The sequence below is a fragment of the Lissotriton helveticus genome, chromosome 2_1, assembly GCF_964261635.1.
Source record: "Lissotriton helveticus chromosome 2_1, aLisHel1.1, whole genome shotgun sequence".
In the NCBI taxonomy this organism is placed as follows: domain Eukaryota; kingdom Metazoa; phylum Chordata; class Amphibia; order Caudata; family Salamandridae; genus Lissotriton; species Lissotriton helveticus.
The window spans coordinates 1,348,235,752-1,348,249,459 of NC_136059.1; the positions used below are offsets into that span (position 1 = coordinate 1,348,235,752).

At 43.1% G+C, this 13,708-nt stretch overlaps 1 protein-coding gene across 1 annotated transcript in view; it reads right to left on the minus strand.

Annotated features, from left to right (window-relative positions):
- The window catches only part of ARHGAP24 (Rho GTPase activating protein 24), a 1,758,332-nt gene that overhangs the window by 1,345,440 nt on the left and 399,184 nt on the right, over positions 1-13,708 (minus strand). Inside the window, exon 2 of the mRNA XM_078676289.1 lies at positions 9,595-9,794. Within this exon, the coding sequence (XP_078532415.1) occupies positions 9,595-9,774 (180 nt within the window). The 5' untranslated portion in view covers positions 9,775-9,794. The remainder of the gene's footprint in view (positions 1-9,594; positions 9,795-13,708) is intronic.

Here is a 13,708-nt window from a genome sequence, read left to right on the forward strand (position 1 = left end):
AGCTGAGTCAGCATTGTGACCAACCAACTCATAATAAAGGAAAAATTCTAAACCTCAATATCTTGAAAGAATAGTCCATCACAGTGGATACCATTACCCCTTGCTATTGGTCCGACCACCACTGCATCCTCTTTTATATTAACATGGAGGTGTCGAGGATGAAGGCTCATCAAACGAAATCAAAGACCTGGAAAAGGGACCTCAGATCAATAAACTCAGATGAACTAGCTGCCCATTGTAAATCTGCCCTCTCCTCCTCCCAAACAGACTTGGTTGAGGTTCTGTCTCTTACAGACGCCTACAATTCAACCATCTCTAACATCATGGATAGCATTGCTCCACTCAAACAAAAAAATGCATCAACAAAAATATCCAAGCTGTGGTACAACAACAATTTAAACACGGAATGTTGCAACCTTAGGGCAGTTCAACGAGCTTGGAGAGCCAAACCTTCCTCAGACCAAACAAATCAAGAGTGCTAAGGAAGAATAAACAGACTTCATCTCGATCAAGCTGCTAACCATCCTAAGAAACTTTTCGAATTGGTTAAACAGCAATCATTGGTAGGTCCAAACCACTCTGACTCTGGAGGCAGCCCACACTCATGTGATGATATTGCTGCCTTCTTCACTGAGAAATCTAGACTCATCACCATTAAGCTCGCCTCTAAAAAGGCCCTACTGTCTTCCTCCGGGTCTGTCCCATTCCTTGACCTCAAGCACAAACCTATCAGTCTGAATACCAAGAACAATGCCTCATGGGGCAGTTTTACTCCATTCAGTGAAAAATACATCAACAAGATCCTTCAGAATATCAACCCGTGTAACCACTTCATGGACCCGTTGCCCCGGCCATCTTCAAAGAAATCAAGAATACACTCATCCCCACCTGGACAAGTATTGTAACGCTTCTCTATAACAAGGCACGATCGCCGACTGCCTAAAAGCAGCTCAGGTACCACCTATACTAAAAAAAAATGAACGCAGACAAAGCTGACCTCAATAATTTCTGCCCTATCTCCAACATCCCCACCCTAGCCAAACTCCTTGAAAAATGCATTTAATCCCAACTTTATGCTCACATTGAGAATTTCCAACTCCTTGACCAGCATCAATCTGGCTTTCTGAAGGGGCACAGCACTGAATCACATTTTGGATGACATTTTAAAAATGCTTGACCAAAATGAATCCTGCCTCCTGATTCTCCTTGAGCTCTCCTCCGCATTCGACACAGTTAATCACGACAACCTCCTATCCATTCTGAAGAACAGGATGGGTTTCTCTGGTCTGGTTTTACAATGGTTCTCGTCCTTCCTCCACCACAGATCACAAAGAGTCAAGGCAAACCACTCTCTCTCCCAACCCTCTCCAGTACTCATGGGTGTCCTCCAAGGGTCCGCCCTATTGCCAATCCTCTTCAACCTTTTCTTTGAACCAATAGCTAATTCACTAAATTCCACGATCATTTTCTTCCATATGTATGCGGATGATACGCAATTTTATCTGACAATCTCTTCCCCGGAAAACACACATTCTCCCTCAACACTACTCTAACATTTACACAAAATCTTCTCCTTAACACCTCCAAAACTGAGTTCCTGCTTATCTCTCCTCCGAATCATATCCCCAAGCTAGACCTTTGGCTGAATCACCTCACGGCTTTCAACTGTACCCCTCTCATCATAGATTCAGCCAAATCTCTCGGAATCACCCTGGACAAGCACCTTAACATGATGAATCATATCAGCAATGTATGTATGCGAGTTAACCACTTGATGAGGACACTCAGAATGATCAAACCATTCCTTCCACAAACTGATTTCAAACAGCTGGTCCAAGCGCTTGTCTTGTAGAGGTTAGACTATGGCAGCGCTATGCTCTGTGGCCTTCCCAAATACACCCTGGCTCCACTAAGGGCATCATTGAACACTGCGGCTATACTGGTTACAGGTTCCAAACGAAATGAGCACATTTCCCCAGTTCTAAAATTACTTAAATAGTTGCCCTACAAAGCCTGAATTCTGTTAAAGATTGCCGATCTGACTCACAAAGCCCTTCATTTAAAAATTCCCAGATATCTAGCGCAAAAGCTCGTACTATCCTGTGGCAATAGAGCCTCAAGAAGAGCTAACACTTTCCTCCTAAAACCACTCTTGCTTATCAAGAAGAGAATGTGTCACCGAGCCTTCTCTGGCGCTGCCCCAAAGATTTGGAACTCTCTTCCACCGGAAGTATGTAGAATCTCCTCAATGACTGCTTTCAAACTGGAAACCAAAAGATTCCTAATGAACAAATTCTTACCTTAATTGGGCTAGTTCACCTGCTCGAAATCTTTGATCCTACAACCATTGTGCCTTCATTAGTTACTGCTCTTCCTTACCGCATATTGGTTCACCCTTCGTAACCCGATAAATACTTGCTGAATGTATTAATCTTCCTGACGCAATCGTCCTGTAATTATGTGTTAAGTCTTGTTGCTTATTCTTATTTGATCTCCATCTTGCATTTATGTCCTTCCTTCCATCCTATTGTAAAGCGCTCTGATATCCTCCAGGATCTTGTTTGCGCTATTTAAAACTTTATAAATAAAAATAAATAAAGTACTGTAAAAGTAGGTAGAAAGAAAGAAAGAAAGACAAGTACAATCCTTAACTCTGGTAGACAAACCACAATCCTCAAGTGTGTTCCTATTCTACTCCCTATCCTGCTCTCCCGCTCAGAAGAACCTGATGGTTTGAGCTAATTCCAGTCACAGCCTGCAGCTCTTATTTGATAGAGGTGTGCTTGGGTGAAAAGGAATGGACCTGCATCTCTATACCCAGTATCCCACAGTGACTCCAAGGGCTAGTTGGCTGGCCTCCTGCTCAGAAGCCTCAGGCATAGAACAGGCTTCCAACAACATTGAAGCCAGCATTTGGACTCTGCCATATGTGAGTCCTGCCCTCCCAAGTGGTGCCATCCCAGTCCTGTACCATTAGAAGTGAACTCACCAGAACCAATGCATTTCCTCTGCAGAGCGGACTTCCCCGATGCAAAGACTTTGCCTCGCTTACAGCAGCCTGTCTCCCACAGAACTGGCACATTGACTCTGCTGCTCGATGCATCACACCTAGAACTGACGCACTTCTTCTGCTATAGGCGGAGTTCCCCGACACATGGACTTTGCATAGCCTACAGCAGCCCATCAGAACTGCTGATGCATGACGCATTACCACGCAAGGACATTGCTTCACCCAATGCAGGCCATAGGAACCGTTGGCGCATGATGCATCTCCACACAAGGACATCGCCTTGCACTTCGCATCTCCCGAAACCGCCGCTGCACAACACATCACCTCACCCGTACCTCGCATCACCTCTGCTGTGTGGTGCACACTCAATGTGGGACCCCGCATTTCTTCTCAACCAGGGTACTATGTTCAGCGTGCCTAAATGAGTCCCTATAGCCAGCCCAAACCCATCGCAATCAGTCTGAACTTGTGACTTCGTCCTGGTCTGTCACAACCAGATAACCACAGGTGGCGCTTGGTGCTTTTTGCCGCTAATTTCACTGAAATATTTAAACATGCATATCTCTGGTGTTATTAATTGGATTTTTGTCGTTGTGCTCTTGATGTATTTATTCAAATGTTTTCTGTTCTTCTAAATTGGTGTGGGAATTTTCTTGCTTTGTGTTTTCACTTTATCACTGTTTGACGTGCTGCAATCATAATAATTTTATTTCGATCACCAGGTTCATAAAAGTAGAAGCAAAACATAAAACAGTATACATAGAATAGAATTTAAAGGCAGAATAAAACCATCATACAATGAAATCAAAAGTGCTCCGTGCAGTTACTTCATAGTTTGAATTGAGTGTGCTCCAAACACCATGGTTCAGAAAGCAGCAACACTTGTATTTCATCTATCAAACCTTTAAAGCTTCCCTGTGGGATGTATGACATTACAACGCATGCATTTACATCGCATGCCTTTACAACGTAAGTATTACAACGCAGTCCATTACAACGCATAGTGCTTTGGGGTGCTGGATAGTGAATAGTTTAATTTACTATTCCAACTCCAGTCCCCGTGGACACTAGGGAAGGTTATTGGATAGTAAATTAACCTATTCCCTATCCTAGAGCGCCCCCCAGAGCAAGGCGTTGTAATAGTTTGCTTTGTAAAAGTTGCGTTGTAAAGGTAGTGCGTTGTAAAAGTTTCGTTGTAAAGGCTGTTCACCGGTGCACTACTTCGGTTTCCAGGTGTCGTTCTAAACGGATGACACCCAGATCATCATGATCATCTCTGATGACTGGGAAGGGGTGGTAGACAGGTTTTTATGGTTCTGTATGGCAGAAATCAGTAATCAGGGGTTCTCTACCATATTACCCACTACTGTCAGACACAGAGCATTGTGATCGCTGTCCAACCTATCCAATTCTACCATATCCATCAGAAAGGGCCAAAGGCTTAAATCAATTAGAAAATAGTCTATTTGACTATAACCCAGTTTATTGAAAGCAATCTTGCCTTCCCTGTCTGAAGGAGTCCTTCCATTAGGTGCTCATGGATCAAAATTGACCATCAATGCCAACGTTAGTGCTGCTCTAGGTGACCATTTCAGAGAAGGAAGTTCCATCTGCGTGAACTCTCCTTGAAGAGGGATCACCATTTCTGCAAGAAATCAAGTGACACAACCCCCCATTGTTTGGGACCGTGGACATATTGAAAGACCCATACTCATAATATAAAATTTCTCCTTCACAATTACTCCTGCCCAGATCAGTTGTGAGTATGTGCTTTATTCCAAGTCCGTTTGTTCCATTGATTCCCCTGATCATCTCTGACAGCACAATTTACTAATTTAATTTGAGCTTACAGATCTTTACGCATAAAGACTACCTTCACTGAGTCAAAGGGACCCCCTGCATATACAATCCTCTCAGCTCTGGTTTTATCACTTCTGATGATTGAGCAGCAATGCCTAACCTCCCGTAATCAGTATGTGACTTTATTTATTAGGGAGTCCTGATCTTCTTTTACACCGGCTGCCAACTTTGGGACCTGGTTTAAATAAACTACAGCATGATTTATATTCAATGAAGTTCGATAATAGATACCTTTGTGAACTACCACCCAGGTACAGGAGATGTGAGGATAATCCAAATGCAGTCTCAGAGGGGCCTCTTTGACTAAATCCCCCAAACCAACCTCCTGATGGTATAATTTCTTAAGTGCCCGATAATGAGATTTCTAAGATGGTCTCCCCACCTCCTAGCGCTTCAATTGGATTTTGCGAGGGAATCATGCTCATTTAGTGTCAGGGCATAAGATACTCTAGGGACTATAGACAAGGGTTCCCATCACGACCTTTCTTTTGGGCCCGACCAACCCCTCCCACAGCCATCTCTTCATGTCTAACGGCATTCTGGTCTAATACTTCACCACCCTTTTTTTCCAAGCCTTCAACAACTTTTTTAAGGTAAGAGACTTCCTCCCTCAACCCACAAATAGTGCCCATTAGACTTTCCAACACCTTATGGACACCTTGATTCTCACCGTAGTACTTATTCGTACCACTCTCCTCATTAAGCACTTCATCAATATACAGGACAGTATAGCGGTTTTGGCAATCAATTGCTGGGTTAAATGTGCCATGAGATCAGAGTTGCAGGTGGGAGATCTCGGAGGATTTCCAGTTTGAGGTTCTATAGCAGCACAAGTCGTTGCTTTCCCAAACATTTGCGGAATACGCTTGTTACCTTTGCTTGAAGGTGGGGAAGTAAGTGGTGGTGATTTAGTAGGGGTCAAAGGGGAGTGGGATTAAACATTTCTTCTCATTGTGCCAGCAGATTATCTATCCTATCCATTACACAATTATCACCTGCCGATGTAAGAAATTTTTTGCTTTAGTGGAGCTAGTGCTCCCTCGGGTGCCTTGCTTTTGCCCATTCTAAAATGGTATTGCCGCAATATGGGGAACAGAGCAATATCCCTCACCACAAAAAATGTAAGCACTTAATTGTGGTCCCAACAAATTGAAAACACTCCAAGCACCTTGCAAGTCTTCAATACCAACACAAAAAGGAACCCAGCTCTACCCACTAAATCACCAACAGTGAAAAGTACAGAAAAATCACAGTAAGACAATAACTAGCCTCTCACGTTCTACAGTAGGGCCGTGATTTAGAGCAAGAAGTAAAGTGCTTTTGCCACCAAAGGGACAAAAGCCAACCAGTACCTTGAAATAAACGTTAGGTAGTGGCCCAGCCCAGCCTCCAACAGGCCCTGACTGGCTTGGACGGGCCCACTCTTGACCTGGGCAAAGGCCGGGTGCGTCCCGCACTGAGGGAGAAGCAGGTGCACCTTTGATCACTGAGGCAGTGGGCAAGGCCTGGATATTTCTGTGCCTCTTCAGGAACAAGAGATGTTGGCCAAGGTAGTCCATCAATAGTCTACAGCCCCCGCTGAGTAGAGATGTCCCGCACTGCGGGAGAAGCAGTTGTGCTTTTCAACGCTGGGGCAGTGGGCGTGGTCTTACATACATTGACACCTTCTCTGGCCCATGGGATGATGGTCAAGGTAGCCCCTCAATAGTCCACAGCGCCCATTCAATAGAAATGTCCCTTTTCTCCTGACTACTCTGTACCAAGCTATTAGAGGGATGAACACAGCTTAATTTGAGGCTTGGTTGTGACTTCGCCCTGACAAGGATTGTGGGTGCTGCATGAGTCGGGTTGCACCCACTCAGCCAGTAAACCAATATCAATGGGTGCATTGTCAGGACCAGTGGCTTTCCCTTTTCCTGATGTTAGTGATTGCAAGAATGACCTCGTTAAGGTCGAACTCAATGGGAGGAGTGGTGAATATCAGCACAACCAGCGCCATCTCAGATGGGACATTTAAGCAGTCTAAGGAAGATTGTGCATCAATCTGACTGAAGTGGTCATCCCAGGACTGAGGGGGAATTTAGGCTTCGATGGCCGAAAATGAGGCATCTTTAAAATAAGATGTATTTATTATTTTCCAAAAAGCTGTGTTATCTTTCAGTTCACCTGCTTCAAGTAGTGAAAATTAGAAAAACAATAACTGCATTGTTAGAAACCTTAGTAGATCAAAAAAAAATATTTACTGTTATGTCTTTGTAGTCACTAACTGAGTTCCTCTATTGATTAGAAAGGGAACAATTTCACTGTATTCAGCATAAAATATATGTAATAGATACAAAAAATCTTCATCTTTATTTTGATCTGCAAATCAGGATCTTGAAATTGTCTGATCTCATCTGTGCTGCTTGGCAAGTTGATTTGGCTAATAAGATACATCAGTACTTGGTCTTTCCCTAAAGAGATCTCTGGGAGGGGTGGCATCAGTTGTCATTACTGCAAGCATAGCTAACCTGATATGCTAAGAATATCTAAACCTGACCACAATTAAATCCGAAAATTTAAAAAACTGGAAGCAAACCTTTAAAAAATGCCATTGATCTTGACATCCCATCTCAATTTCCATATGGAACAGTTTGTTAAAGCCCATGTATTGCCACAGCATCTTAGTCTATATCATCAAGTATATGTCATTAAAGTTGGTGGTTTATGCAATTACGTTTTTAATTTACTAAACAGATATTTAAGGCAAACGCATGCAGCTGTAGCTAAAACAGCCCGTCTGCAAGGCAACTGTCATTCATTTTAATTGATCATTGGCAGGCGAACATCCAGCACATCCCTCTGTCAACATCAGCGTTGCTTATCTCTAAAGCTTTTCTCGCCAGGATGATAAATGAATCCTGCTCTCAAACACCTTGCAAAATCAATGAATTTAACCAAGGGCTGCACATCACCAAATACTCTTCAAAGGCTTAAAGGTGCAGCGAGCCCTGTAAAGGGAGGTGGAAAAAAGACGTCTGATAAATATCTATCTTGGAGAAGACAGACTGATCTATATGTAGGCGTGTGCAGAGCAAATCCTCTGCAGTGCATGACTAGAATAAGTATTCTTGACTTCTCTCAGCTTGTTCAAATAAAGTTATGGATAATGCATGAACTGAAAGATCCCCACTGAAATTTGGAAGGGAAAAAGGACACGTTCAATTTATTTAGATTGAAATAGGTGGACTTTGGACACCATTGAGTCAAAGATTCGTAAGTGGTTGTATTAGACTGGCCTTTTCCTGTTAAGGCCCACCCCAAAGCTACTGTGGCATTGCCACCTGACCACATTCCAGTGTTCACAGTGCTTTATTTGTGGTTGTGGTTGCAGGTGGTAGGCATCAGGTCTGGATGTACGTTGTTACCACTTGATGTATTACATCGCGGTACTTTACAACGCGTCTTTACAGCGCAAGTCATTACCACGACTTGCGCTGTAGGGGTGCTGGACTTAAGAATAGTTAAATTTACTATTCCAACACCAGCCTTCGTACAGTAGGGAAGGTGCTGGAATAGTAAATCTACTATTCCTTAGCCTAGAGCGCCCTCCAGCGCAAGTCATGGTTATGACTTGCGTTGTAAAAGACGCTTCGTAACTGCACTGCGGGGTAACATCCGCGTTGTAAAGGATGTTCCCCTCAGGTCTCATTAATGGGGACTAGGAGAAAGGCAGAAAGGGGAAAATATAGAAGAGAAAGAAAGATAGAAAAACCGTGACAAAGGAAGTAAGCAGAGATTAAACAGAACCAGCAAGAATAAGATAAAGTGAGAAGCGTAGGGCGATGGACGAAAGGGGCATGAGGTGGATTCAAGATTAAATATTCTTGGTATAATGGCAGCCACAGTAATCGACCTTGCCAACAGCACGCTCCTAAGTTAATTACTCAACAACTGTACTTATTATTTTTACAAATTATTCTCTGAGGAGATGGTCAGAGCTGTCAATATTGATGCAGTAGCTACAAATTATCATAAATGTGGGCCTGGGCTGCCTGATAAATGCCTCCTTCTTTGATATGGTGGTGTTGCGACAGAGCCAAGACACTTAAACAATACTGACAACTGTAGATTTTTCACAACAGATGCAAACCAACTGCATTTAACTCCCCACGGGCTTAGGGCTCAGACTGTCCAAGCATAACTGATGGAGCTCAGACAGGAGAATTTGATGTATGAGATGCTTCAAAGTCATACAATGGATCACTGAGCATCCAAGGAACTGGGACACAACAGCAGCAGAATCATAACTGAAAACTAAGAAAAAGCCATTCTATAGTATCCCACAACAAAGACAAAACTTAGAAGAGACAAATCAGCATAAACATCAGAATAAAACTAGAGTTCCAGAGTGGGAAATTCAGGTGGAATTATACTGCTCCGAGGAGCTGGTAGGATTCACAGGCTCTCCATAGGTCAGCAAAAGGAAGAAACTGACATGGTGATTTCCAGCTTCCTAACATGGACAATTATTCTAGGAATAGTCAGAATATGGTATGACCCTCAATTTCCAATACTCATTTCCAGTAGGCTTTTTGTTCTATTTCTCCTCAGAGTGGACCGCTTGATATATTAAATCATGCCAAAATTGATCACCGATCATTGTGAAAACATAATCCAACAATCAACTCTTTTTTGCCAAAACAATCTCAATTTAGGTATTGCATGTTTTTCTTTTGACTTACCAATGGTTTCATTTCATCTTCATCTTTGAAATAATAGAGCTTGTCCCCCTTCAGAACGAACCAGCGCGTGTGCCAGGTCTTGACGAAGCCTCCTTGCTTGCGTAGCCAGCCACACTTAATGGCTTGCGGTCGCCCCTGAACGGCCTGATGGCTGTCCGCAGAGCCACTGTAATCATCCATTATGAGACTGATGGACTTCCCTGTGCAAGAAATGGAGACATGAAAGAAGGAAATGCAGTGTGAAATAATTTAAAGGAAAAAAAGCAATCACCTATGTTTAGCGCTTAATGACCCAGTGCGCCTGAAAGCAATGCATAGGACTTTCAGTAAATGTAAGCTGCAGGTGTTTTTAGGTCGAGCCTGGGAAACGCATTTGCTGCTCTGCGAGGCATGCTGTCTTCAGGTATGGACTTGAAGCTCCGCCCACTCTCCACTCATATTTTTCATTGGCATGTGTCATTGTCCACTGTAAACTGTGGCTGTCTATTGGTCAATAGGCTTAGTAGTCCCTCCTTAGTATCGATTGTCTCATTTTGTAACCTCCCATGGCGACACCCCCTGTTACGTGTATTGTTACTCAGTAGGCTCTTGCAAGCAGGACAAGCTCTCTCCTTACACTTTTTTTTATAGCACGTCGCCGAACGCATTTGCAATGCAATAAGTCTCGCATTTGCGAGAGTTTAAGCTATTGGCATTGTAAATGACAATGCCTTTTATTTATCTGTTTTAAAAACCACGCATAAATAAAAGGCATTGCCATTTACAATAGGTCTCACATTTAAGAGAGTTTGAGCTATTGCCCATTTACAAAGCCAATAGCTCAAACTCTCTTAAATGTGAGACCTATTGCATTGCAATTGCATTGCAAATGCATGTTTTGACTGTATTCTTCAAACTATTTCCCTGTCCGAACCATTCAGTGGGGAGATAACCCACTACCCAAACCATCCATTTAGATGAAAAGAGCCAACAAAGAGGCGGGAAGAACATTTATAGAGGATTTTAGCACAGACCAACATGGATTATTTGTTTTTTGAGTACATTTTAACATTATTTTGTAAATTAAACACTACTCAAGTCAATACATTTGTGTATTTTGTTTAGTCTGGGAAGTAGAGAGGACTTCTTGATAGGTCAATATGTGTTGCATATTTTGTAAGGATCATAAGTTTTGCTAGGGGAGCTTTTAAAAATCTTATAACAGGCTCAAACTAATCACAGACTTCCATGTAACTCCAAAAATATGGGTAGCGGGGAGTATGGTGCTTAGGATAATAGTCCATAAGCATGATCTCCATTGACTGTTAGTGGGCAACATGGCACACCTAGGCCTAGCATCTATATTGATCTTGTATGTTTCATTGGCTCCTGAATTATTGTGGGATGTGTTGTATTTCACCTGAACAAATGTCATGCCCCATTTCACTGGAGAACCACCTACTGTGACTTCCTAACACTTTCAAATGGATACTTTGTGCCATTTAATCCCCCTGTAAACAAGGACTTGAATTTCATTGTAATGTGATTCAGTGATGTCTAAAAGCTGATTATGATGGCGGATGCCCACCCACACCGTCCCCTCCCACCCACCAGCTTGGAGAAGTTAATGTTACAATCTGATGATGCCGGTAGGAGTACTGGAGGACCTGGCGGCATAAGAGATGTAACAAGACTTTCTTAGCGTCTAAATACCAGGAAACAGGACCCTTCCTTAAGACACATACTTGGAAAACCTCATGAGTACAAATTGCATAGACTCAGTTGAGCACAATGGCTTATCTTTAAATATTAGTCTTTTGAGAGACCACTAGTGTAGAGAAAAAAGAGCATAATGAATGTCTTAAAAGTGTGTGTGTGTTTGTGTGTGTGTGTGTGCGTGCTGTTTTTATTTGGCATCCAGTGCTGCATGTATGTCCGTTATTGAAGTGACCAGAACCAGACAAAGCAGAACATCTCACATATTAAGAACTAGGAAGTGAAACAAAATCGTCCCATACACTGAGATTCTTATTCATTTCACTGACTTCTGGCTGCCATTGTGCCTCTAATGATGATAGTTTGCTTGAGGGTGGTACTTCATACTGGACCGCTGCCATTTCTCAGCACAGTGCATAACACACGGTGCTTATACCCAGTGTAATGGTGCTCAGTTGATGATTTTTGGATGAGTGGGAGCCTGAGGATTCATGACTTAAGGTTCACAGATGATGTCAGAGGTCGTGTTTATCTCATTCAGACATCTTCCCATGGCATCATTTTATTGCTTCTGAAAATATGTATGCCACGACCATGGGATAAGCCTTTACCTATCCAAGGCTTCAAGTTAATTCAATTTTGGAATGTTTAAGGGTCAAAAAAGTCAGCTACATTCAAACATGATATGCCAGGAAGCAGAACAGGAAGTCATGGAAATCTCTGGGCATGGGCTTTGACCGTAGTGGCCAAAAGCCAAGTGGACAACTCTTGCCAATCCAAAACCTTTACTGAGACACACAGACACTAATACTACACTTCCTGCTTCATATATCATTAGTGAAAATTTCAGTTGACCTGTAACAGAATGTTGTTTTTTTGGGATACAGTTGCGGCACATGCTTTTTAGTAGTTCCACTAAATTCGTTCAACAGAAGAAAAGGAGTCATTTCACTCCATCATTTGTGGCAGTTACACTTTTCACCCTAAGTGGGATGGGTATGCCCAGACGTGGTTCCCTTGCTCACTGTGCCACTGGATTCAAGGTAGCCTGGCTGATAAAGTGTGACATACCCTGAAACCGGTTCCAGGATGCTTGCATCCGGTCCAGGGAGGACCTGGCTTTGCAGTTCGGTCTGGACTTTTCCCATGAGGCACAGGGTAAAGACTGATTTGCATATGGCTGAGTCGAAACTGGGGTGATGTAGTGGGTGTAGTGGGCAAAAGGATGATGGATTTAACCCAGATCTCTTGACTAGGGGAGAATGTCTGAATCATTCAGTATTCTGTCCATCTTTTGCTGCAGTTACACTTTTCGCCCTAAGTGGGATGGGTATGCCCAGACGTGGGTCCCTTGCTTACTGTGCCACCGGATTCAAGCTAGCCTGGCTGATGAAGGGTGACATACCCTGAAACCAGTCCCAGGATGCTTGTGTCCAGTCCAGGGAGGACCTGGCTTGGCAGTTCGGTCTGGACTGTTCCCATGAGGCACAGGTTCAAGAGTTGCATACGGCTTGATCCAAACTGGGGTGACGTAGTGGCCAAAAGAAAAATAGATTTAACCCAGATCTCTTCACTGGGGAGAATGTCTGAATCATTCAGCATTCTGTCCATCATTTGTTGCAGTTACACATTTCACTTGTTGACATTCCAAGATCCAACCAGAAACAAATGAGCAGTTTACAACAGCAGTCCAGCGCTTGGCCAGCGCCCCTAGTATATTTAGCGAAATCAGTGAAAAACAAGTGAAACTTGTTAACTGGAATTTCCTTAAACGATCTGCGCTATCCTGGCACTTAAACAGTCGCACTGTGCCTTGTCTTCGAGGTATGCAGTCTCACAGTCTGATTGAGGCTTTTACAACCTTCAGAGATAAGCTAGCCCAGCTTCACAGGGGAACTATTTTAAATGTGTTCGAGTTTTGGGCTGAATGCTGAGTGTTGACTTAGACAGATAAAGAAAGAAAGCTGTCTTTCATTTTCTGCTTTAATGAGACAGGCTCCCAGTAAATTGCCCCTCAACGTAAAAATACATTCGCACACATAGAAAGAACAAAATACGAGGAGATATTAATATTTTCTCCTCGTATCGCCAGACTAGGGCCAGGTATTCCCTGGTCTTAGTTTTTGGTGCTGCCTCGTCCTTTCAAATATGGGACAGCGTCAAAAAGCAATGGATGTTGTGACGGAACGCCCACTGCAACACCCATTGCACACCCCTTTCATGCTAAGTGAAGTGTGAAAAGGGGACTTACTTACAAGACCGCTTTACGCCACGTTAAGTGGCTTGACGCTGCTTTGTAAATAAGGAGAAGGGGATATTGCCACCAGAGCCTCTCTAGAGGTGGCTTTCTGGTTGCGATAACCCCTTGCAAATATGCCCCTCAGTGTACCTGGAAGGTAACCACTGTGACAGTGGTTCC